Consider the following 26,613-nt stretch of genomic DNA (forward strand, 5'->3'; position numbering starts at 1 on the left):
CGGCACGGCTCGGCCCGGCCCGCTGGGAGATGTAGTTTCGCCGCCGCCCTCGGCCCTGCCCAGTGCTGCCCCGGGACTGCGGCTCGCAGCCGGCCACGCCGCATCCCGGCCCCGGCCGGAGGTAACGCGGGGCGGGCGGAAGGGAAAGGGGTGCAGGAGCGGGGCGGTCGGGGGGTTTGTGATCGCAGGGAAGGGGGGGTCGAATGCTCGGGAAGTGGTGCAGTAGCGGAGGTCTGGGCTTGGGATGTAGGAGGGATGCTCAGGGGAAGGGATGCAGGAGGAGTAGTCCGGGAAAGAGGTGCAGCAGGGATGCTCGGCGTGAGAGATGCAGGAGGAACGCTCGGGGTGAGGGATGCAGGAGGGATACTCCGGTGAGAGGTGTGCTTGGGGTGAGGGATTCAGGAGGGATACTCGGGGTGAAGGGTGTAGGAGGGGTGCTCAAGAGAAGGGATGCAGAAGGAATAGTTGAGAAAAGGAGTCCTGGAGGAATACTCGGGATGAGGGATACAGAAGTGCTCGGGGTAAGACGTACAGGAGGAGTGCTTGGGGTGATGAATGCTCGGGGTGAGGGATGCAGGAGGAGTACTCAGTGAGAAGTGTATAGGAAGGGTGCTCAGGGGAAGAGATGCAGGAAGGGTAGTCAGAGAAAGGGATGCTTAGGGTGTTGGGATGTACGAAATGAGGGATGCTCTGGGTGAGGGATGAGGTGGGCTGCTCAAGGGAAGCAGTGCAGGAGGGGTACTGGTGGAAAGTGTTGCAGAAGGGATGCTCAAAGGCAAGAATGCTTGGCAGTCAGGATACAGAAGGTTTTTAGGGGTCAGGATGCAGGAAGGAGCTGGAAGTAAGGGCTGTTTGAGGGTTAGGATAGAGTAGGTGTTCTCAGGAACTGGGATGCTCCGAGGGAGGGATACTCAGGATAAAGGGTAGGGGTGCTTGGGAGGGATACTCAGAGGGATGCTCTGGGGTTGCAATGTAGCAGAGGGCTTGGAAGGAGGTTCAAGAGAGATGGTTGGGGTGAGAGCTACCGAAAAGGCTGAGATGCAGGAAGGATTCTCAGGGGAGGGATCCTTGTAGGGAGGAGTTTGGGAGAAAGGGCTGGGTTTTGGGATTCCCGGAGAGATGCTTGGACAGAGGTATGCTCTGTGGTCAGGGTGCAGAAGGGAATGGTGGAGGAGGGGTTCTTGAGCATTTGGCATTTGGCATTTGGCTTTTTGGGAATCAGGCTATAGGTGAATGCTTGGAGGGAGAAATACAGGAGCAACATTGGAAAGTGGGGGTGTGTGCACTCCTCCACTCCCTGCAGGGCTTTACAAACCTGTTTACAAGGCAGCATCTTGTTATAACAAACTGGCCAAGACAGATTCAGGTTTTCCCCAGGGAAGCTGACCTGGGGAGAGACGCCTTGGGATGTTCCCATGTGATAGGGAGCCAAAGACTCTAAAAGTGAGGGTCAAATTCAGATTAGCTGAGACCCAATCCAGTTTCAGGTTAGATCTGCTCCAGTTGGACTTTGCAGGTGTTACTGAAGAGTGAAAGCAGATGTTGGAATATTTGCACTGCTATGATGTTTTCATAGCACTTTGGGAGCTCCACTAGACCATGCTGCATCTGGTGGCAGGGAAATTTCAACAGCATGCCCTACCTAGACTGAAAGGATGCAACTGAGCTTTCACCTGAGAAGGGGTCTCAAAATGCTTTGGGCACCTTTGTGATGGAGTCCATAAAGTTTATCATGGTCTCACTGTGCATTCCTGCTTTCTGAATTGGCAGATGCAAAGCCAAATATATTTGGGGCTGGAGGGAAACTGAAGTCTCAAATGGGCATCATTGCCTATTTTTCCTTTCCTGAAGGCACCACCAAAAATTGGAGATCTCTGTCTCCAAGCAGTGAATCAGTGTCTGATGAATCCAAGGCAGCGTTGGCAGTACCCGCCCTCAGTCTGGTATGCTTTGGTGAACAGGACGTGGTTTTTCCTTGGGTTATATCCAGGGTTTTAATTTCTATACAGAGACAAAAGCAGACAGAAACCTGAAGAAAGAAGAGTGATTTTAATGCTATAAATACCTTCAGGAAAACAGCCAGCTTTCCGGAGTAGATGTATTTACCATCTCCAGGGACATTGATAAAGAGGACCTTGGCCTGAAGGTCAGTGCAGGATCTGGGCACTCCCAGCATAAAGCCTTATGGAAGTAGGGTGTCACAGCCCAGGCTAAGAGCTCTAGCTAAGCAGGAAAGCAGAAGTCTTTTGGGGAAAGAAAAGGAAGATACCTTCAACTGGAGGATGTGAGGAGGAAAACTGGGAAAAACTTACCTATTGCGGGCAGAACATAGCTTTTGGCCATCTGATGTCAAATAAATTCAGAGAGATCAAAAGCAGCTGTAGTGGGTTATTTTTGTGTGGAGCTGGTGCTGGGCTTACCCGCAGAACCAGTGGTGTGTCACTGCTGGTCTGGTGGTTTGAGCAAGCCTTGCCTCATGACCCTTTCTCTCCTGCTGGTTTTCAAAGGAGAGAGGAACTTAATTCCTTGTGTCTTGCTTTCTGTATCCGTACCAGGATGGTTGATAATAAGCTAGTGATGGTTCTGAGATGCTTTGTTGGAAAAGGATACCAGTAGATACTAGAGATGTGTGTTTGTGGTTGTTGACTGAAGGGGAGGAATGGAGCTGGGAGGAGCAGTCTGCACAAAGAGGATGAAAGAGCCATAGGCTTTATTTGGTGGTGCACTGATTGCTTTGACATCCAGCCAAAGCCTTTTTTTTTATTTGGTGACTGAGTACCAAACAGCAAAAAACAGAGCAAGAGAAGAAACTTGGGGATCTGTGTGCACCAAAGGGATCAAAGAAGAAGCACTGAAGAAATAAGAGTGCAGGATAGGGTAGGTAAGATAGATGGGTTGAGATAGGGCAGCCTGCCCAGCACTGTTGTCAGTTGGAGAGGGCTGATAGAATTGTATGATGTGGTCAAACATATTTATGATGTTTTAGAGGAAAAAAAGAACTATGAAATACATGGCACTGTAGAAAAAAGGAAAAGGGTTTGCAGTGATCTGTGGGTCTAAAGTATCAACAAATTTTTTAAAAGGTAGGGACTGCTATATGATAAATTTAGGCTGATTGCAAATAGGTATCTTCTGGTTGGTTATGTTTTTGAGACCTTTAAAAGAGCCTGGCCACAAGAGAGGAACTCATTGTTCCCAAGGTGGAGCTCCTGCATGCAAAGCCATGCAAAATGCCAGCAGTCCAGCTGGGTGACAATGCCTTAAATAAACCTTCACTCTCTGGAGAGAACTGAAAGCTACTGTCCTGCAGAGTGTGGGGACAGCCTCTTGCTCCAAATCTGCTACTGCCTGTGGTGCAGGGCAATGTCCTGTTCCAAATCTGCTGCCTGTGGTGAAGGACAATCTCCATCGGTGCTGTACTAAAGGGCAGTTCTGATTCCGAGGATAAAAAGCATGAAGAGCCTCGTCAGCCAAAAGTAATTAACTCTAGTGAGTAGGAGACACACAACAGGAATGCAATCTGCCACTGGAAAACAGTCTGGGACAGGAAGCAAGGAATATGTGATCTCCTTGAAAAGAAAAGGTAAATTTAAAAAGGCAGATTATAATCATATGCAAAAAATTCAGCCAGTCTTCTGTGCTGGCATTTTTTTCCTTGTTATGACTGCAAATGGGTAGAGTCTCTTCTTCTTTTTCTAAAGGGCTATTTAATGGGATTTTTCTGCAGTTATTAGCTCTGATTTTTTGCTTAGATCTCATGAAAATTACCCTGATGCTCTGCTCTGCCTTGCCACTTTATGGGGTTCAACTCAGCAGCTGAAAGCAAAGGACAGTGGAGCATTGCCATTAATGTATTTGCAGGTCTGGAGAGGCTTGGCTGCTGGCACTGTCACAGCCTATTCCATCTCCTTGTGCAAATGCTTTGGTCTAGATAGTTTTTAAGTCCCTTCCATCCATTCTATGATTCCATGGTCTAGATGTGCCTCAGTTTTCATATTGCTACAATAACATGAGTATCTATTAGATGTGGTAATGATGTGCAGGCTGTGGTTTCCCCTTCTTAGCTGGATGAACAGAGATGTACTTTGAACAAAGAAAAAACCTCTTTGCCTATGAATTCATTGGACATTTATTCTCTGCCAAAAAAAAAAAAAAGTTATTACACAATTACTTCGATATTTCTGGAAAACAGACCCAGAGAGGTGACAACAGGGCTGGTCCTTGCAGGAAGTTGTATACCAAGTCATGGCAAATTTTGTAGAAATTTTAGAGAACAGAGTATTTTTTGTGTCTATTTGATAGTGCCTATCTAGGCACTATGTGAGCTCCCTTTTATCCTGCAGCAGCTCAGCATGCTGCAGGATTGAGCCCTAATTGCCTGGCTGCCTGGAGGATGCAGCAGGAATAGCAGTAATGTCTTGGCTGACATAAAAGAAACCATTTTGGCAGGAGTTAAGGACAATAAAAGGTGAGTCTCATTTCTGCACTTCCCCACCTCCAGGGAGTTCAGGGGCGTAGATATTTTTCTTCTTTGTAAGTCAGAGGCAAACCACTTTATGTATCACTCTACATTTGGATGGTGGGAGTTATTTTTCCTTCTTTAGTGGTATTTATCAAAGTCTCTATGATGCTATTGTAGGAAATGTGCTGAATTTATTACTAAGGTTCCCTAAAGGTAAGGTACACTTTGCATCTATGTTTTCAGAGCTTTTTAAAGACCTAGGGTGTGGGAATTGGTACCACATTCTGCAAAAAGTACTAAGGAGACTTTACTGGAAATCTGCTGCTGGCAGGGATAAAGGAATGAATTGTTTTAGAAGGAATTGGATAGATTTCAATTGAAATGAATCCTAATTAAAGAAGAAGAATGGGCAGAAGAGAACTCTAAGTACAGCTCGAAACAGTACAGAGTATGAAAACTAGACACAAGCAAAGCCAAAGGTGATTTCATCCCGTGACTGGGTTTTGGGTTTTTTTGCAGTTTACTCAGTTTGGAGAGTGACACTAAGCTGGCCAATGCTGCTCTTTGCTTAAGTTCCTTTTCTCTCTCTGGTTTCTAGAGTGTGTTTGAGTGTCTGTCCTTGCAGGGAGCCATTTTGTGGTCAGCAAGCATCTTTGATGTCAGTAAGGATTTTGAGATGATGCCCTGCACCATCCTTATATCAAAGACAGATGTGTGGACTGCTAATTGGGTAGGAAGAAGGCTGGAACTATCCTAGGACCTTGCCTTTTACATATTTTTAATTCATGATGTGGAAGAGGAGATGAAATTCATTTTATCAAATTTGTGAGTGAGGCCAGAGTTGAAGAGTAGTCAATATTCTTGGGGACAGGGTTGCCAAACAGGAGGGCCAGGACATGCTGTGGCTGATGTGAACCTCATGGAATTCAACAGGGACAAATGCAAAGTCTTTTGGGGTGGATGCTGGGGATGGGCTCAGCTGGGATGGACTAACCCCTTGAACTGTTGAAGGCTGGGCACTGACAGATAACAGCTCCAGTGCCTACAAGGAGGTTATTGAGGAGATGAATCCAGGAGTACAAGGCAGGTGAATGAGAAAAAACAGACATAAATTGAAACAAGAGCTTCCAACTGCAAATAGGGTAAACCTTCCCCCTATGACCTAATTAGAACAGGAGCAGGTTGCCCAGAGTTGTTGTATTATTTCCATCCTGGAATATTTTCTAGACCTTAATGGATAAAGCCCTGAGCAGCTGGGGTTGATTTCAGCTGTGCAGGGTTTGGGCTAGAGACCTCCCAAGGTTCTCCTCATTCTGTGATTTTGCATGTGTTATTCCTGCCAGTCATTCACTGGGGTAGCAAAAGAGTTTTGCCATTTCTTGGGATGTTTTCTTTTTCACTTCAAAGCTCATATTGTGTACTCTGTGTTTTATGAGAGCTACAAAACAGATGGGAACCTCAATGTGACTCTTCAGTTTAATAATTAACTCTTTGACTTTCTATTTCATCCTTGTATGTTCCAGGAACTCAGTTCTGTTTGTAGGCAGGAATGACCCAATCCTTCCATCTCTTCAGTGTGTTGTTAATGCTGGTGAGGAAGAAGTGCAAAAGGTTGTTCTACTTCAGGAACACTCATTATAGAAGCCTGATTGTCTGAATATTTAGTCTCTTTATTTCAGTATTAAACAGAAGAGAACCAGGGACCAGATCTCCAAGGTAGCATTAGCTGCTCGACAGTGAACTGTCCTTCCCTCCCCTGCAGTTCCCTGGGTTATTTATGACACACTTCCAATTTCTACAACAAATGAGACAGAGATCTTACAGACAACACTCCAAAGCACTTTACTCCTCCACTGCAAACCCTGACTCACTTTCCACGGAGGTCTTGGGGGGGAAAAAAGTTAATATTAGCTGCTTAAAATAATATTGCTCTGAAAGCATCTGGAACTGTGCTTGTCTTGAATTAGCCTTCTTAATTCCTAGCCTTTGACATGTGAATGATCTTTTAGTTTAAATGCTTTTTTAGTGTAGTTTTAAGACTATAATATTTATTATTGCATATTACAAAGCCACTTAAATGTTGCTTTAATGTAATTCTCAGATTGTAATGTAGGGACTGGCTAACATCCTCCATCCTGGCCTTGTCTGGCCCACACCCAGGGAGCAGTTTGGTCTACCCTAATACACAGCAGAACCATGGGCTTGTTTGTCCCCTCTCACTGGTGGTTGAAGAGGTGCAGGTGGGACTGTATTAGCTAAAGCCCAGCCTTGTCCTGCAAAGCCCTTCACTGGTGAGGAGACCATGGACCCTTCACCACAGGGTCAACTCACGTGGTTCTCTCTGTGTGTCTTCAAGGTCCTTATGTCCATATAAGTCATTATGATGTTTCCTGCTGAGGAAGAAGGTCCTTTGGGACTTGTTTGCCTATTGACTGTGGAGGGAGTTTGTTTCAGCCTTGTCCTACTACACAATGTCAGACATGACCCTGTTGCACTCCAGGCAGCAATATTGAGGAAGCCCATCCTCCTGTCCCTTTCTGTCATCAGCCTGAGGAAGAACCAAGCCCTTTTAGGAGATGCAAGTTTATCTCAAATTTAGATGAAATTAGACTCTTTGCATCAAAAACTTGGTGAGGTTTGGCAATGCTAAAGTAGCTAAAAGCACCATCATAGTGGGGACAGTGGTGGGCAGCCATCCCACCTGAGAGAGACAGTGAGAGCACCCAACACCACATACACCAGGGGACTGTGGTGATTTGTGGGGTTAGGTCTAAAAGAGCTGTAGCCATTGTTTGACCATCCTGCCTGTGTGGTGTTTCCAAATCACTCTGCCTGGCTCAGCGTGGATTGCTCCAGGGAAGTCATAGTGAGACATAACCAATGAGCACTGTAGATCCTCCTATCTCCTCCTGGCCCCTTATCTATGTGCCAGATGACTGGGGTGTCTGGGATCAGTCTGGGAACCTGCAGAGAGGAGGTGAAAGGGCTACCAGCCTGACTGCAGGTAGTGCCAGTTTGTGTTTGGCCAAGGCAGCCCCTGAGCTACAGCAAGGACAAATGCTCCTCCTGATTTTGGACTGTCTGCAAGCCCCATCTGCTCTCCAGGTTGACTTTTAGCCTTTGCTGACACTGTGGTACTTTCTGTTGAGGTGAAAAGACATTATCTGTGGGATTTTGTTTTCCCCTTTTATCTTGTCCTCGTTTCCCACTGGTTTAATGCAGGCTGGTCCCTCAGGAGTCCTGCTTATATATTCTATCCTGGGGAAACAGTGTGATGGAGAGCAATAGCTCTGCCATGGCTTGTTGCAGGGAAGGCAGCAATAGTGCTTGATGGGAGAAAAATAAATCCAGCACATGAGCAGAGGAATGTATGAGTCAGCAGGCAGGGGCCAGAAAGGGCAAAGTGGTTCTTGGAGAGGAATTGCAATGTAGCCTGTGGTCATTGCTGGATTGGAGGTGGCTATATATATATATATATATATATATATATATATATATATGTATATATATTTATCGATAATGGTTTTTTTGTCATCTTGGGAGATTGTGGGCAAGCAATGATGGGAAGGGGTGATATTTAGTGAAGTAGGAAGGCTTCCCAGCCCATTAGCTGTGAGTCAAAGCTTGATGTTTGTGTCTGGCACGGTTTTACTCCTCCACCCTCAAGCAGCTGTCTACCAGGAGCTAAGATACTCTCTGGCTCAGATACAGGCTTTCTCCAGGGATGGCATGGTCTTTGGATGGCATCTGCTGAGGTCTCTTCTGGCTGTCATCTGTAAAAACCATACTTGGGGTACATGTCATCTGCATATGTATTCTTTGTAACCCCAACTTGAAAAACTTCAAATGATTCTCAAGTGCTAATGAAGGATCTTTCCACCAGTCCCACTAGGAACTGGTGCATGTTGTTCTCATTTCACAGATTAGGGAGCTGAGGAACAAAAAGGTGGGAATTATTATTCTGGTCAGATGAGTGTGGCTCATTTTAGGCTATAGGCAGGAAGGGACCTTCTCCAAATGTGTATTTGTGCAGTGCATTGTGCTGGGGGGACCTGCTGTGGATGAGCCTTTTTAGTCCCTGTAATACATTATAAGAAATCCTGACTGTCTAATTTTATCACTCTATAATGGTTTAGTTTTTGGTGGGGTTTTTTGTTTTGTTTTGTTTTTTGGCTTTTTGTTTTTTATTTCTTTTGTGCAGTAGTGCATCCAACAACTGGTTATAAATGTTATTCTGAGCTTTTCCTTGGGAATTCCTTGTTTTTTTCACCAGCAATAGCTGGTGAATTCAGGCTGTGACAAATGGGAAACTTTGCCTGACTCTGCAGTTTCTCTCCCCGCTTGCTTTGGTCCCGCATACAAATGCGGCAGGTCCCTGGGGAGCGGCCAAGACTGCACCACTCAGATGGAGTGGCTGGCAGCACGGTGTAAATGTTAAACAAACACCCCTGCCATTGCACAGAGAGGCTGCAATCCCACCTCTGCTTCCCAGGGCTGTTCTCTCCTTCCCTGAATGTGAAGACAATCTCTGGGACTATCTCTGCCTCTTGAGGACACCTGAGCGAGGAGACACCACTGTAAGACCTTGGCTCCCTTAATTCCCCACTGTGCCTTCTGTGGGTGTGTACTTAGTTGTTTGCAAGACAAAAATCTGTGAGTAATCAGAAGAAGTTCTGTATCTTTGTGTATCCATTCCATTTGGGGTCTTTAGTCTCAGTCAAACATCACCAGAGTGGAAACCTTTCTGAATGCTACATGAAAAAGCCACAAGAATTACCCTCTTCAGAGTGGTTCCAGATAGCTCTGGTTTTTTGGCCTCCCTTGCCCCAGCCTGGGCTTAAAAGCTCAGCAGACCCTCCTTGAACTAACCTGCTGCTCTGTCCCTCTCTTTTAGGAGCAGGGAGCAGAGATGGATAAGATACTGGAAGCTGTAGTGATGTCCTCTTACCCCAACAACGTGAAGCAAGGGCTTGTGAGGCGCGTCATCGAGGCATCGAAGCAGCCCATGGACAGTGAGCAGTGCTGGTCCATGCTGGAGCTGTCGACCAAGCTTTATCTCACTGGGGACACCAAGTATAAAAGAGAGATTGGGAAAGAGGTTTTGGAGGTCTATGGCCACTATCACCCAGAGGAATTTGAGGAGTTCTTCAACGTCCGCTTCCTGCTGAGTCTCCTCCAGGAAGGCTATGGACCTCTGGGGAAGAGAAGCCATTATGTCCTTGATTATATCCAGTTAGGACTGCAGTTTGTCCTGGAAAGCCCATCAGCAAACAGCATCTTCAGCTTATTGAGGATCGAGGTGCTCCGGAAAGTGTGCGAGAGGCCCAGCCCCAAGCAGTGTGCGAAGATCAGCAAACTTCTAACGCAGCATCCCCAGTGCATTCCCACAGGAAAGCACCAGCTCCTCTTCTGTCAGCAGCTGATCCGGTGCATCGGGCAGTTCCAGTGCGTCTCCGAGGGGGAAGAGGAGATCATGGAGTTTTTGGAGCAGGTGAACAAAGTGAGTGGTCTGCTGCAGAGGATCTGGAGGACTCAGACCTCAGCCATCCTGCCCTCGTTGAAAGAACTGTTCACTATCATTTCTTCAACAGGTAATTTAAAAATAATAATTTTAAAAAGGCTGGGAATGTAAGTGTTGGCTCTGATGAAGTCAAACTCAATGAGTTTGACATCTTGCAGGGTTTTCATCCACTACAGAAATGCAGCTGCAGATGAAATATAACAGACAAGCATGTCTAAAAGTTACCAGGGTTCTGAGCTGGGAAAACAATATCACCCTGAAACCAGACGGAGTCTGCAGATGGGAGCTGTTAACAGGATCGAAGCATTTGCAGCATAAGTTTGTGTTCAGCACTTTCCAACATCAGCTGGGCTTAAGGGAAAGCATCTTATCTGTAGCTTGTTAGAGTGGAACTTGAGAGCTTTTAGAAATGCCACTCTCTTTTGGCTGACTTGGTGGTGCCCCACAGCCTGCTCCCTACCAGAGATAAAGCTAAGCAGTTATTTCTCACTGACCTAGAGGTATGAAGCTCTACTGACTCTCTGAAGACTGGTTGCATCTTAGGGTGAGACATAGAATATTTATTCAACTTCTGGGGCTTTTAGGTTATTGTGGAGGGTTTCAGAAGGTTTTTGGGAGGTACCTGTGCCATGAAAGGCTGGTGAGCTCCTGCTTTAGCTATTCCTGAGACAACAGGAGATGGGTTTTTCAGTATGACGGCCTCATCCATTAGAAGGAGGCCCATTTCCAGGCAGGCAAAATTGCAGTTGCATCCTTTTGCAATTATTTGCAATATTTAGTAAAAAGAGAGCAAGCAGAGGAAATTTGGTACCTGAGTGGGGCCAAACATGTGCCTGTAATCTCTTCCTCCCTTGGGACTACATATGGCTTAAGGGAGCAGCCATCTGCTAAAATCCAGCTTCATTATGTGCTGCACTGGGATCTGGGGAATTATTCTCCTAGCACAGCCAATGGTGGACTCTACACTGCTTGTTGGAAGCAGCTCAGTATCTGCTCCATGATGTGTGGATGTGGCATATGGGGATGTGGTTTAGTGGTGGACTTGGCAGTGCTGGGTTCAGGGTTGGACTTGATCTTTGAAAGCTTTTCCAATCTAAACAATTCTATTATTCTATTTTTTGTGGGCAGAAATTACTTGGTTTTTAGGACAAGAAATGACCTAGTGTGCCTGTTTTTCCTGTAAACTAACATCTTCATTGCTGGGGGTGATCCCTCTCTTGCAGAGGAACAGGAAGCGCCCTCCAATGCCTTGGCCAGCGTGGTTCAGTTTGTCCCTTTGGAGCTCATGGATGGCGTCATAAGAAACCTGACCAATGATGACAGCATCACTGATGTGCAAATGATGATGGCCATTGGCAGGTAGGAGAGGCTTTGGGAGTGAAAGCTTTAACTCAGTTTGGAGAAATGCCCCGTGTGGTTTTAGCCCAAACAGCTTGGCTGGTGCTGCCTGGTGAGGAGTGTGTAGGGGAAAGGAAAACTTCTGTATCATTTCTTCTAGCCCTGAGGCCCTAGAGAACTAGAATAAAGAGTGGTTTTTATTATGATTATGACTATTATTATATTTGTTTGGCTTAATTTAGTTTAATTTCTTATAAATAATTGCATTATTGGATGTCCAATATAGGCTATGTTGAAGAGGTTTGATTTTTTTTCCCTGAAGCTACTGAGGCCTTTTTCTTCCCCAAAATCTCATTTTCATGATTTCATTATGATCTCTGTCTCCCTTCAGAAGGATATCTTCTTAAGCCACCAGTCACAGCTAAAGACTTACGTGAGGGAGGTATGCCCAGCTGTTTCCAGGTCCCACCTTGGCCTTTGTCAGGTGGGTGTGCTGCAGCTGGACAGACAAAGTCAGTGGAGACCTAGTCAAAGCATGATGAAGAGTAGTGGGTGAAAGGCTACCTGACATGCCAGACCTGGTCTTTGCAGCACCCGTGCCCTCTTTGGCATCACCAGGTTCTTCTTTGCACTCTTATGTCAAAGTCCTACAGTTCTTCTGTGCTCCAGTGCCTGGCTCTGCACTTGCTTAGGTGTATCTTCAAAGATCTTAAGGATATTTTCCAGCCTAAATTATTCCATGATTCTGTCTTTAACCCATGCTTCCCTTAGAGGTCTCCATTTAAACAAATGATATTCACATGCAGTGGGGTGTGCACTTAACACAAGGGAGCTGCTCTGACTTGATCTCACTGGAAGCATCTTTTTTCCTCTTCTTATTACAGGATTTGTGTATCCTTCCCAGTAAGGTTACATGACAGAAACATGTTATTCCTGATGGGAAGTTTATGTATGCAGAAAGGAGTTACTTCTCTTTGGCCTGCTGGGGAAGATCATGGTTTCCCCAGAGTCCAGAGCAACCCAAGACAAAATATTAGGTTATCAGTTCAGTTTCTAACCCTCTTCTCCATCTTTTTCTCCTTCTGGACACTTGTGGCTACAAGCTCCAGATGAATCTTCTTAGAGTGCCGGTGTCTAAATACAGAGATTGCCAAATCAACAGCATCATTCCTTAAAACAGACTTTGTCATGCAGAAGGAGGAGTAAATAATTAGTCAGAGCCCACAGAATGTAATTAACATCACTTAGGATAAATGTTGAAGTTTTGGCAGCATGTTTATGGCAGATGAGTGCCCCAAAACCAGCATGACCTCAGGCTGTTTGATAGGTGAGCTTCATGCCTAGAAAATCAAAGGAAAATGTACAAATTGAAGATCTTTTACCCTAGTATCCCTGACAAACTGATTGCATGCAGAAGTGTTTTTTCTGAAGTTTGGGTTTGGGAGTAGCAGGGGAATAAACTGGACTTATGTAGAACTTCTGGTCAAGCCTGTAAAGAACAAGTGGTGGTGGAAAAAGCAAGGCTGTCACCTGCTGGCATAAGTGCACACCACAAGCTCTTTTACAGAATTTGTCTGTTTTTAGATAAACTCTATTATTGTGCTTCTGTGATGTCAGAGGTGCTCACAGATTTGGTTTTTTTTTTTTTCCCCTGGGGATGTATCTGTTCCAAAGAGCCCAGGTCTGGATGCAGAAGGCATCTGCTGTCTCACAGCTATGCAGGCACTCACAACCTCTGGAGATCAGGGTCTAGGCTTTTAAAAATGTAGCATACCAAATCAATGACTCTTCTGTCAAATTAGGGTCATCACTACTAAAATATTTGTGGATCGTGCAATGTGAATTTAAAATGTAATTTCTTCCTACTGTAGCAACACAGGCAGCACTGTAACTTAGCTACCAGTGCTAGCAAAGTATAGCTTCAATCAAATAAGGTTATTTTAGGCCTGTTTAAAGAAGATAGGGAGAAAAAAAACCTTTGAATCTCTGGATCCATCTCCCTGCTTTATAGCATTGACATTACAGACCCCTTTCATTAGTGTTCAACTCTGCTCCTCAAAGCAGGACTGTGTTTCCACTGCTGTTCTTTCACAGTTCTTCCACCACTGGGTTGCTTTAGTGGGTCAAATCTCTCTTCTAACAGCCAGTCTGTGTGTATTTCTGGCCATCTTATAGTTCATTTGATCTTATGCCAACAGAAATAGCTGAAATATCTTTTGCCTCCCTGGTGTTTATTCCTTCAATAGGTGCAGGAAGAGCAGTCCCTTCCCATCTCTGCTTTTTCTCGTGGCTGTGCTAAACAAGCCAGGTTATTTTAAGCTTTTCTTGTAGGAAGTGTTCGTCATTTCCCCTACCACCTGAACAGATTTCTTCCACACAGTTCATTGGTCTTGGGCACAGATGGTGGTGTTTGTGCACCATGTTCACCATGGCAGCCTGACCACAACCTGAGGTCATTGTTTTGCTATGGAGAACACCTTTCTTTCTGCACCACAGGTGGTGATGGTCCTTTCCATGGCTGCTGTTACACTGGGAATTTGTAATCACCTGGCATCTGCCTGGTTGTCTTCAGGCAGATGAGTTACTGTAGCCTCCATTTCTGGTGCCTTGCATGCCTTTTGAATCAATACATTTCCTTCCAGTTCTACATTTCTAATCCTCAGGGTCTTCCTTGTGACTCCTTGATCTTCCTCTTGTGTTGGTGATGCTTGACAGCTCTGCATCTTCACATGCAGGGATTGCATGGCATTCCTTGTTCTCCTGCGGTGCAAATGTCTGTGCAAGCTTCTCTGGCATTTGCTTTATTATCCACCTTGGCTTGACTTTTATTATTTTTCAACACCAACATATTCTGCTTTTCAGGTTTTTTTTACTGACTAGAGTTTCATTTTTCCAGTTCCTTGTAAACTTCACTAATTCCTACTCTGCCTTGTGGTGGTTAGTTATCTATCTTCCCTTCTTTTATTTTGCATAAGATACAGATTTATAAGTAAAAGGAACTGACTAAGGTAGCTGAACTGAGGTGTAGCCTGAAGGTTTGGGGTGTCTTCAAATCAAAAGCACTGAAATGGCCAGCAAAGTTGGATACTTGGAGATCCCAAGTCTTACTTGCTTCCTGGTTGTTTAACATTAAATTTTGACAGAAACAATGTGTAATCACTTAGGTTATTTTACAAGAAACTTCTGTAAAGCACTTATTTCTTGCAGAATCTTGACAACATGTTGGTTGAATCGCTAGAAATAATTTTTTTCCCTGTGACATTCAGGAATAATTGACTTCTATTAGAGTTTCCAGGTGGAGTTTTTTTAATGTGTTTTTGGAAATCAGTGTCTCCCACACTGAAAACTAAAATATATGAATCTGAGTGTTTTTTCCTTACCAGTAACAATGCAGAGATGAAACCAGTATAATTTGTTTTCTAATGGTGACAATGCAGAGACCTCAATCAAATCCTCACATGACTAGTATGTAGAGCACAACACCAGTTTTAAAAGCTTGAATTTGACTAGACTGAAATTTTTGGAAAAAATTCCCACTTTACTCAATGGACTTGGGCCTGATCCTCTGAAGAACCACAGTGTGATGGTGACATTGGGGTATTTCTACTTCAGGCTTTTTTGTGCTTTGAATAACGTGTGAAATGCCTTGTGCAGAGCCTGTCTCATCCCAGTGACTCGACACCAGTTTGGAGGAGGTTTGACCCAGAGTGGAGCTTGACTTTTACAGGTATGTGCATTAAATTTATTTAAGAGTTTGTGTTTCATTTCAGGATGATTGACTGGGTGTCCTGGCCCCTGGGAAAGAACATAGACAAGTGGATCATTGCTCTGCTGAAGGGTTTGGCTGCAGTGAAAAAGTTCAGCATCTTGATTGAAGTCACTCTTTCGAAAATAGAAAAGGTCAGTTGGCTCTTTTAAATGTGAATGTGAACCACAGAAATACCATCTTGTACCTGAAATATCACCCTGCCTTTCAAATGACAAGATGAGATGTATAGAGAAAAAAGAGTTTGCTGTCCCAAGGGATACTGATTTTGCTGCTAGGAATGATGTTCTCCAGAACAACCTGGGATTCTGCAGGTTATGGTCTGCAGAGGTACTGATATCTTAAAGGTTATGAAATAAAGTAGCCAAGGATTTTCAAACCAGTCACACACTCTGCTTCCCAAACTATGAAGCTCTTGTAAGACTTGCTTTTGGGAATGTGACATGCTCTCCTTTGACCATGCCTGGGTCATTGCTGGCTGGCACAGGTAAAATACATATCAGTGAGTGTATTAATAGCCTGCACAGTCACAGGTCAGTTCCAAGCCTGTGCCCTGGCTTGGTTCTTTTATTAGTGTAGACAAAGCCCCCGCTGCCATTGCCATCCCCTGTTGCAGCAGTGAGTACTTGCTCTCCCTGAAAATTGTGATCAAGCTGTCCAAGGGATACTGGTCACTATTTCAGAACTTCCATGCTGTGGTCCGACTCTTCCCTCCTTCATATAATGGGGATAACACCTGAGCCACCAGAAGAAGTCATCATAGAAGCTACTAAAACTATGTTCTTAGGGACATGGCTTAATGCTGGGCTTGGAAATGCTGGGTTAACAGCTGGGGTCAATGATTGTAGAGGTATTTTCTCCCCTAAATGATACTATCATTCTATAATTGTCAGTACTGGAACATTATCAATAACTGCATTTGTCTTTGTGATCCCTCAAGTGCACTGAGCAGTGGGACAGTAGCCAAGCATCTCTGGCTTTTCTTTCTTTCCTTTCATTATTAATACATAGGAAAGGGACGCAGCCCATAAAATAACATGTGATTTTTGGAAACCCTTAGAAGTTATGATCTGACAACAGTAGAGGGTATAGAGGTATTTTTTGTAAAGTAGAACAAATATAATTATGTAGCCTTTGAAAAAGATACTTGTTTTTATCTCTTTGTCTGAAAGGTTAGTGATAAAGTTCCAAATAGCTAAATAAATTAAGAGGCATGTTCTAGAAAATCTAGCATTCTGCTGTGCTTGCATAATTTTTTCATGAGGAGATATGGAGATGCAGCACTGTCACAGAGGCATTACACAAGGCTGAAAGGGTGAGGACAACCCACACAGTATTTTTAAGGGTGCCCTGAGCCAATGCTCAGGACAGGAGATGACTCTGGAGACCTAGTTACAGGCTGCTTGCTTCAACATCCAGCATGGAGTAGGAAGAGACCAGCGGCCATTGGAGATGCCCTGTGCCTCTGTTTCCTACTGTTCCTTTCTCCTGCTGGTTGCAGTGCCATCCTGCCTTCTCATTTGCTTTATTTTCTCCTCCACCAGGTCTTCTCCAAGCTGCTGTACCCCATTGTGAGGGAGGGGGCTTTGTCTGTCCTGCAGTACATGCTGCTGAGCTTCCAGCACTCCCACGAGGCATTTCACTTGGTAAGGCTGAGTCTGGCACTTGGCTGAGGCCATTGTCCTGAATGTAACCCTGCTGTGGGGCAGCAGGGATAGGGGGGCACCTAAGGTGTGGCAGATGTTGCCACTCTGGCTTTGGAGTGCATTTGGTGGAGCCTTTGCATTGAGAACATCTCAGAGGGCCCTCACTGTGGAGGGCAGGGAATACATTATTTAACAGCCCTTGCTTGTCCTAAGAGGGTGCCTTCCTGTGTGTTGGACTCAGTGGGCCCCATCCCACGTGTGACTTTAAATTGTCACCAACACGTGGCACCCATTTCTTTAAGTGGTGCATCGTCTTTGAAAGGTTTGAACAACATCAGTGCAGCAAGACCAGAAGACTGGATCAGATCACTTCACTACACGAATTCTCTGTTAAAAGCAAAAACAACTTTTGGCAATGTTTGGATATCCACTTTTCATTTCCACAGTGATATTTTATAGTTTGTTTTGCTGTTGGCACTAAGACACAGCTCTGCTTCCTGCTGGTGTTGCCTCTGGAATGCTGAATTTAAAAAGTGAGGCTGAAGGCAAAAGCATGCTTGTAGTGATTGAACTGATAAAAGCAGTGATGGAAAAATTACTCCTATTAATGTTTGATTTTGTACTTTCTGGTTAAAGCCCTTATATTTGGCTTTTCACCTGAAGTTCACAGAACAGATAAATCTATAAAAAAGCAAAGCTAGACAACATTTTCAACTGATGCTTTCTCACTCCTCAGCTGGAGATACTTTGAAGGAACCTGAATTTCTTGAGAAACTCTTTGGTTTCTAAAAATAGAGCAATTCCAATGTGTTGTCTTCGGTTGGACATCAAGTTTTGAAACACTCCAAAAGCTGTGAGTTGCTCTTGGCTTGAAGTTTCCATCTGTAGCCCATAAGCATAAATTTCCTCCTTTATTTAAAAAACCCAAAACCCAACAGGGCCAAACCATGTCTTTTTGTGTTTGCCCTGGCACTTTGGAAGGGTTTTGAGAATTGTTCACATCACAGCTTGGCAAAATTCTGATGTACAAAAAGGTGCTGCAATTGATCTTCTTCCCCAACAACCTTTTCTGTTGGAAGGGAAATAGTTAAAATCTCAACATTTTGAAGGGAAAGGAAAAGAGGAGAAGAAGACCAAGTGAGAAAGAGATGATCTGGAAATGGCTGGAATGGGGTCCTGATACTTTTCTCCAGGATTACACTGGGCTAAAAATAACTTCAAATATAAATATGAAATAGGTTGTGTAACTGCCTGGGTCACTGTAGCACATCTGCAGGGTTGGAAATCGGTTGTTAATTCTGTGTGCAGCTGCAGGGTCAGCAGAGGGTGCCCGTGAGCAATGGATCATTTGCATTTGCATCTGTTCGTGCATTTTTACGTTTTTGAGATGAAAAATAAAGACTGTGCTGCTTATATGCCTGTTGCTACCCATCCCACCATAACAATTCCAGTACAGTGTATTCAGTATAAAATTAAGAGCACAGTAGACAACATTTCTTGTAGGCTAATCCCATCTACCTACCTTGCAAGTTTGAATCCCTGCACTTGGCAGTCAGCATATCCTTTCCACCGTGGATGTGGGCTTTAGGGGAGATTAAAGAATGGCAATTGCAGCTCAGCAAAGCAGCAGCACAAACCTGCAGGTGTCATGCAACAGAAAACCCTCTAAGGTTGCTAAAATCTACAAGAGAGTTGCTGTTGAGTTCAAAGGGTGAAGGGTGAAGTCTAGAGTGGCACTGAAGTCCTGTTTATTGTCCTTATTAACTCCTGTTTACTGTCTTTTCTGCCTGCAGGTGAATTTCATTCCCCTAAATGTATTAACACTCTGTGAATAACGTGGAGTAATTTTTCTAGTGAATTTTTCTTTTCCAGCTACTCCCTCACATCCCCAGGCTGGTGGCCTCTTTGAAGAAGGAGGATTCCAATTCTGCAACCAGCTCCCTGGAGCAGCTGGCTGAGCTCATCCACTGCATGTTCTTCCGCTTCTCAGGATTCCCAGACCTCTATGAACCAGTCCTAGAAGCAGTTAAAGTGAGTCATGCCCTTCTCAGTCATTTTACTGCTTTCCATATGGAATGGCATCTCTGTCAGTAGCTAGAATAGAGGGACTGTCTCACTGGTAGGGATATCCTGACCTCAACAACTCAGATGGTGGTAGAAGAAAGGGGATTAAAATTCGGAGTCTGAGCCCAGTGTAGGCAGGTTGAAGGAAGTTACTTCTCAAATGGTGGGCCTGCAGAAGTCCTGATGGTGCCTGTAGGTTTTAGCTATAACTTTATTCTGAAATGCCTCTAAAGGACTAATACAAACAAGTAAACTGTTCTGTGCATGGAGGAAGGTTCATGTGAAGAGCAGGAAAATTAGTTGTGTGAATGTCTCTAGCAGAGGAGTTTTGCAGTTGCCCATTACTATTTCTTCATGGGAAAACGTCAGTCATGGGATCACAGAATACCCTGAGTTGGAAGGGACCCACGAGGATCATCGAGTTCAACTCCTGACCCTGCACAGGACAGGAATCACACCAGGTGCCTGAGACCATTGTCCAAATGCTTCTTGGCTTAGTGCCATGACAACTTCCCTGGGAAACCTGTTCCAGTGTCCAGCCATCCCATGCTGAACACTTTTCCTAATATCCAACCTAAATCTCCCCTGACATAGCTTCATGCTGTTTCCTTGTGCCCTGTCACTAGTACCAGAGGGAAGGGATTAGTGCCTGCCCTCAGCTTGCCCTTGAGAGGACAGATGATGATTTGTAACACAGATCTCTCTTTCCAAGGCTCTCCCGATTCCAAATGAAGACCGGATTAAACACCTGTTGGGACAAAATGCTTGGACCTCCCAGAAGAACGAGCTGGCCTCCTTCTACCCACGCCTGGCATCTAAATCAGAGACAGGAAAGATTGGGTTAATTAACTTGGGAAACACTTGCTACATGAACAGCATCATACAATCTCTTTTCATGGCTTCAGAGTGAGTTTCTCCTCCCTTGCTCCCGTTCAGGACTGCTCCAGGGGTTGCTTGTCACTCCAGCCTTGCATGTTCCACACTGATTTTCCATCTCACAGATTGCATCTCTGCTTTTCTTTCACAGCTTTCGGCATTCGGTGCTGAATTTAACTGAGGGCAACTCCCAGCCCCTGATGACAAAGCTCCAGTGGCTCTTTGCATTTTTGGAGCACAGTCAGGTAATTATTTCATGTTTTAGTTATTTGTTTGGACTGTCGGCTGCGGAAAGGCTCGTCTCCAAGTTGCTTCCTGCTGGCTCCAACGTGCTGATAAGGAGCTGTGGATCTTGGTGGGATTTTGTAATGGGACAAATTTTGTTTGTATAAAGGAGGCTAATTTTGGGAGAGGTGGAGGGAAACTCCTATCACCCATGAAAGTGGACTGTGTTCACACCAGGCTGCCTGTCTTTAGTTTGTGGTCTTCTTGGGCTGGGCTGATGTCATAGCTAATGTTTTTGACAATGAAGTCCATTAGGTAATAGTTTACATCTGTGGTCAGCTGAGAAGCCTGTTGGTGTGAAGCAGAGGCTTTGTTTCTTGCTGTGCAGCAAGGGAGAAGACTGGAGCAGCTCCCTTGTCCCACTGCTGCCCAGCAAAGCACTAGCAATCAGAGAAAATTGCTTTAAAAGTGGTTTTGTTAAAAGGATAATTATAAAAATCCACTTAGATTCCAGATTGTTGAATCCTCTGTATGTGAGGAAGGTAAAATAAAAATAACACCCTTAAGTAAATGTAAATATTCCCATTGCAAATGTGAAATTTAATGGAGTGACTTCTGGAGGTACAGCTAGGTCATATCTAATTATTCTCTTGAAAATATATCTTTCTGTCCCTAGAAAGACAAGATTTTGGAAAGGCAGTGAATTTTCCCTTGCTGGGTAGCAAGTCATCCAGGCTTCTTCATTTCCCAAGCCTTGACTGGCAGAGCTGGCTGGTAGCATTGTGGTATTATGTCACTACAGATGACCTGAGGGGGAAATATAGACATCCTGTAAAATTTAATATTGAGTAATAGTAGAATCTAGGTTTTGATGGCAGGTTCGGGTGTCTGTGTTCTGTGATGAGCTAGTACAGAAGCATGTGGTGTAGCTGATGGTTATAGTTTCCTGTTAATTTCCTTTTGGTTATTTTTATTCTTTGGGTTGTTCTTGAAGTTACCTTTTTTCTAAAAATGGGTCTTTTTCCATATTAATTAAATATCTGCTTCCTAATGACAGCAGTTACGTTATCTGGTAACGCAGATTACCTGCCTGCAGTGATCAGAATGTTGGGTGAAAGTTTAGTGGTTTTTTTGTTTTGGTTTGATGTTGGTTTTTCTTTGTTTTGTTTCGGTTTTGGTTTTGGTTTTTGGTTGATTTTTTTTTTTTATGAAAGGATTTCATGAGAGAGATCCTGATCAAATTAAATGGAGCAGCAAATTAAATTCAGGCTGAATTAAGTAGAATTATCTGGGTCAGGTCAATAAACCATTTAAAAATTGAATGATAAACACATATCCATGTGTTTATTTTATAGAAGTATACATAGAATAATGTCTGAAATTCATCCTTACCATCCTGGCTTGCAGCAAACCAAGAAAGTCTTCCTGTGCACTGGGATTAGCCTTTGTAGGGGGAAAAAAGGGATCTTATCAGGCACAGAACACTGTGCTCCCAGTGGACCACCTAAAAAACCACTCTTCTCCTCTCTCCATCCCCCTTTGGGAATTGAGGAAAAATCTCTAGGATTAAATGCTTTTCTTCTGTGTTGCTGCCAGCGACCTGCCATCTCCCCTGAGAGCTTCCTCTCTGCCTCCTGGCCACCTTGGTTCACCCCTGGAGCTCAGCAGGACTGCTCAGAGTACCTCAAGTATTTGCTGGACCGGTACGTGACGAGCGCCGTCATCCTGGGGCCTGGTCACAACGGCGTCCCCAAACCCCAGTGTAGTGTTTAGTGCTAACCCACATGCAAACAGGGCACGTGGCTGGGACCCAGAGGAGCTGGGAGAGTGGAGGGTTGGGATAGTGAGAATGGTCTGAAATGAAATTCTGTTTCTAATGAAACCCTGTTTGGACAATTTTAGGGGTTAGGTCAGAACTTAGTTCAACTTGAAAATTTCTGCCTGTGCTCTGAGGACACAAGGAATTCATAGAATTACAGAGTCATTACGGTTGGAAAAACCCCTATGATCATTGAGTCCAACCATTAACAAGTCCACCACTAAATCATGTCCCTAAATGCCACCTCTACACATTTTTAACACTTCTAGGAACAGTGATTTCACTACTTCCTTGGTCAGTCTGTTCCAATGTCTGACTCCCTTCACCCTTTCAGTGAAGAGATTTTTCCTGATACCTAATCTAAAATTGTACCAACCTTAGAGACTCACCTGACAAGCCACTCAGCCTACTCTGTAAAATATTGATTCTTGCCTTTACCTAGAAATATCAAATCTCTGGTGTCCCAATGATCCTTCTAGAAGTATGTGGTCAGTGGCACATGAGTACTTCAGGTTCCCAAATCCTGTCAGACTCTTTCCCACCTTTTTCCCACGCATCAGACCCCTGGGTACAGGCAGGTTAACTGGGATTAACTACTTTCAGTGAAGAACAGGAGCCCTACTTTAGAAACTGCCTCTTGGTGTTGTATTGATGCATAACACAGCCTTTTCTCCCCTGCCAAAGATTGCATGAAGAGGAAAAAACTGGAAAAAGGATCTACCAGAAACTCAAGGAATCCAGCTTGATGCCTCAGGCGGTGGAGCATCATTACTTAAACAAGACATTGATTGAGAAGATGTTTGGGGGTAAAATGATGACAAAGATCCGCTGCTTGAAGTGCCTGAATGTTTCCTCCCGAGAAGAAGTCTTCACAGACCTGTCCCTGGCTTTTCCTCCATCGGACAGGAATGTGCATGGGAGCACACCTATTCTACCAGTGGAAGAAATTGGCCCACAGTTCATTGAGCCTCCAGAAAATGCAGGCCAGTTCATGGGCTCTCCCTGGATCCAGAGGAAGGCCCCCATGGCCAGTGACCATGCAGCCCCATCAATGTCAGTGGAAACATTAGGTTCCCAGGAACAAGGAGAAGCAGCAAATCCCTTGCATGGCAATGGTGTTGGGGTGGATGCAGCCAAAGACCCTCTCTCAACTTTCAGAGAGCAGGCATGTGCTCCCAAGGACTCCAGATCTGTCCCAGATTTAATCAACTATTTTCTATCCCCAGAGAGACTGACAGCAGAGAATAAATACCACTGTGAGAAATGTGCATCCTTGCAGGATGCTGAGAAGGTGGCAGAGCTGACAGAGGGTCCGCACTACCTCATCCTCACACTGCTGCGGTTTTCCTTCGACCCACGGACCATGAAGAGAAAGAAGATCTTGGACAATGTCTCTATCCCTGTGGTGCTCAAGCTACCCATCCTTGTTGCTCCGGAGGAAACTGAGGAGGTTTGCCAGCATGGGAAGGACGGTGCTGTCCCAGGGAGTGGCTTCATGACTGTTGTGTATGACCTCTGCAGTGTGGTGGTGCATTCAGGCATCTCCTCCGAGAGTGGCCACTACTACTGCTACTCCAGGGAGTGCACTGACACCGTCCCCCACGGGCAGCCCCAGGATGGGGTGCCAAAACCAGCCTCTGACAAACAGTTGGACTTGGAAATCCAGTGGTACCTCTTCAATGACACCAGAGTTTCCTTCTCCTCCTTCGAATCGGTCAGCAACGTCACCTCGTTCTTCCCCAAGGACACTGCCTATGTCCTGTTCTACCGGCAGCGGCCGGAGCGGCAGAGCTGCCTGCTGCACGAGGCTCTGGCTGAGGCCAGCCGCTTGCATGGAGAGCCGTCCCTCCACAAGGACCTGATGGAAGCCATTTCCAAAGATAACATCCTCTTCTTGCAGGTAACTCCCGCTGCTGTGCACAGCAGGGTGCGGTCCTGCAGCTGTCTGACTCATGGGCCACGTTCCCACAAATCCAGGCAGCAGTGGGATCCTGTCCTGTGGTTAAAATCCTGCAGATATCCACCAACTCCCTGAAGAGAAATCCCTTTTCATTTTTAGCCCCCAGATATAAACAGGTTATACGTTCCTGATGAAACTGGGCGCTGACATTGGTGCCAGACACCTTGTGGCTGTGCTTGGGGTTGATTTGCTATTGTCTGCTCCTGAAAGTTCAGCCCAAAATTTTCTTTGAAGTGCCTGGGAAAGAGAGGATGATGGAATAGTTTGGATTGGAAGGGACCTTTAAAGGCTATCTAGTCCACCTCCCCTGCAGGCTGAGCAGGGACATCTTCAACTCAGATGCTTAGAGCCCCCCCCCATGTGGGCTGATCTTGAATGTTCCCAGGGGTGGAGGCAGATTTCCTGACTCTCTGGGAAATCTGTGCCAGTGCCTCACCACCTTCATTGTAAAATACTTGTTCCTTTCGTCCTACTCCTTCCTCTCCTTCCCACCTTCACTCACTGGTAACTAGCTGTTCCTACCACCTCTGACATTCACCTGAACCATTGCAAACAAAGTCTTCTTTTTTTAACTTTTTCTCTTCTTATCATAGAATCATAGAATAGTTTGGGTTGGAAGGGACTTACAGACCATCCAGTTCCAACCCCTCTGCCATGGGCAAGGACCCTTTCTGCTAGACCTAGGTGCTCAAAGCCCCATCCAACCTGGCCTTGAACACTTCCAGGGATGGGGCATCCACAGCTTGCCTGGGCAGATGGGTGAGCTGGGAATACGAAGTAGAACAGATTCCATTCAGCTGATGGAGCTCAATGCTTTCCAAACAACAGTGTCTCATATGACATGACCTGCATGTGGGGCGATTTGGGGGGTCCCTTCTCTCCCACAGGTGACACAGGAGGGCTGGGTGTGATCGCTGAAGAGCTGCAATGTTCTGCTGCATTCCTCCTGCTGAGCTCTAGAGCACATGGCCGTCACACCCCACTTTAATTTGAAGGGAGCTCCCAGGGGATACCTTACAGGCTCTTGGCTCCTCAGGGATGGTGGGAGCACCCCCCCACTTGAGTCTTTTATGTGCTGATATCCTTGTGCTATTTTCCCCCCTTCCTTCTCCCAGGAGCAGGAAAAAGAAGCAAGGAACAGAGCCGCCTATATTTCTGCCTTGCCCAAGTCCCCGCTGTGGTGGAGAGACTTGGACAGGGACAAGGATGATGACAGCTCCTCGGGGGGCTGCAGCCCAGCAGCGGGCGGGGGTGGATCTGGCTCCTTCCATGGACTCGTCTTCTAGCCAACGCCTTGAGCCACATGGGCAGTGTCCATGGGGACAGCCCAAAGCCAGAAGCTCCTCTTCCTTGCCCTGATAACAGTGAGCATCTCAGAGGAGGATTTGAGAAACATTTCAACGGAAAAGGTCTCAGGGGCTGATTTGGAGGCGCCTGGAGGGTCTCGCTGCTTCCTATGCACTTGGTCTTCATGCCTTAATGTACCTAAGCTAATGCAGAAATGAGCAGCTGCCAACAGCTTGGAGAAGTGCCCTTTTGCTTCATCACAGCCATGTCTTGCCTGCTGTGAGCCATGCCACTAGCCTGGGGAGGTGACAGGGACAGGCGTGGGGAGGAAGACAGACCCAGCAGGGCCCCAGGGATGGAGATGTCCCATGCACACCCTGTCTGCAGCCCTTCCCATGGCACTGAGTTGGTTCTGGGGTGACCTCTGCTCAGTTGTTATATTTCTTTTTAATGTGGTTTGGGAACCCCCCATGAAAAACCCCGAAGGTAGAAAAAAGTCTGGAAAATGCCAAAATGTAGCAGTACTGGTCTGTGAGGCAGTGAGCTTGAAAGACAATCAGTGTCAGGTCAACCAGAGGGAGTTTATGCTTTTTTATTGCTTTGTTTATTGCAAGACACCCAAAAGAGACTGAGGGGCACAAACCTCTCCAGCCAAGAGAGACTGACCTGATGCATTTGGGGTTTCTGGGCTTCAGTGAAGACCCATTGTGTTACTGATGACTTCTGGATGCTTTTAGTGTGCACGGCAGGCCAAGACACACAGCTGTTTTTCCAGATGTGTCCTTAGGACCCCATTAGACTCTTTCTGCTGCTGTCATTTGATAACTTTCTGGGATGGATCTGCCCTTTAAAATTTGGGTTTTCCATTGGGATACCCTGAACTGAGCAGCAGATGACAGAGCCCCCCTAAACTCATGATCTATTTTGTTTTAAATGCTGTTTTGCAAGGTGAGTAGCCCAACCAGATATGTTATAGCAATCCAACATCAGTACATACTGTGTAAACCAATGTATTATATAAATCAGTAATGGAACAGGGGCTGATTTTGATGGCAGATGGCCAACTCAAGCCCCAAGCAGCACATCTACAGGACCACAGCTCCCTCCCATGTCCCTCCCCAGCTGTTTTCCCCTGCCTGCTCCTCCCTCACACCTGTAGTAGAGATTTCTCTGGCTCAAGTGGCAGAGTCTTGTGCCTTAGGTCCTAAGTGCAAGGCCTAATCCTGACCATGGCATATTGGGGTAGGAGTATTGTGTTTTTGTGGAGGAAAAGGCAAAGCAGAGACATTGCTATGGATAATGTGAGCAGAAAGTCTGCTAGAGGGGACACTTGGGGTCAAATATCTGGTGTAGACCATCATATTCTTTTATTGTCTTTCCTATATATAAATAAAGGAAATTAATTCAACATACAGACTTATTGTCTCGTTGCAGTATTGATTGATATGGGGCTGATGGGTCAAAAAAAAGAGATGGGGAAGCTGAGGCATCTGTCCTCAAGGACAGGGGACAGTCCTGCAGCGTGGTGGCTTGGAAGAGGGGATCAGACAGAGATGGAATGGGAACCTTAGTGTAGAGCTGTATGCCCTCCAGAAGAACATCACAATACTAATAGTGGAGCCTTGTAGATGAGCAGTGGAGTGTATTTG

The 26,613-nt window shown here is 45.4% G+C and overlaps 1 protein-coding gene across 1 annotated transcript; it reads left to right on the top strand.

The window, feature by feature from the left end:
* Nucleotides 1–73: 73 nt before the first annotated feature.
* On the top strand, nucleotides 74–26,381 carry USP35 (ubiquitin specific peptidase 35). Its single transcript, XM_059465892.1, has 11 exons — nucleotides 74–121; nucleotides 9,357–10,053; nucleotides 11,207–11,342; nucleotides 15,092–15,221; nucleotides 16,632–16,733; nucleotides 18,606–18,764; nucleotides 19,510–19,703; nucleotides 19,825–19,918; nucleotides 21,495–21,601; nucleotides 22,402–23,617; nucleotides 24,793–26,381. The coding sequence occupies exons 2-11, from the start codon at nucleotides 9,372–9,374 to the stop codon at nucleotides 24,961–24,963; spliced, it is 2,991 nt and encodes a 996-aa protein (XP_059321875.1). The 5' UTR covers nucleotides 74–121; nucleotides 9,357–9,371; the 3' UTR covers nucleotides 24,964–26,381.
* Nucleotides 26,382–26,613: the final 232 nt, after the last annotated feature.

The sequence above is a fragment of the Ammospiza nelsoni genome, chromosome 2, assembly GCF_027579445.1.
Source record: "Ammospiza nelsoni isolate bAmmNel1 chromosome 2, bAmmNel1.pri, whole genome shotgun sequence".
Lineage (NCBI taxonomy): Eukaryota > Metazoa > Chordata > Aves > Passeriformes > Passerellidae > Ammospiza > Ammospiza nelsoni.

What these genes read in the sequence shown, in the direction of transcription:
- USP35 (XM_059465892.1), top strand. Translation starts at nt 9,372, where the DNA reads ATGGATAAGATACTGGAAGCTGTAGTGATGTCCTCTTACCCCAACAAC. An exon ending in CTCTTTCGAAAATAGAAAAG is followed by an intron (nt 15,222 to 16,631) that starts GTCAGTTGGCTC and finishes CTCCTCCACCAG; the next exon opens with GTCTTCTCCAAGCTGCTGTA. An exon ending in CCCACGAGGCATTTCACTTG is followed by an intron (nt 16,734 to 18,605) that starts GTAAGGCTGAGT and finishes TTTCTTTTCCAG; the next exon opens with CTACTCCCTCACATCCCCAG.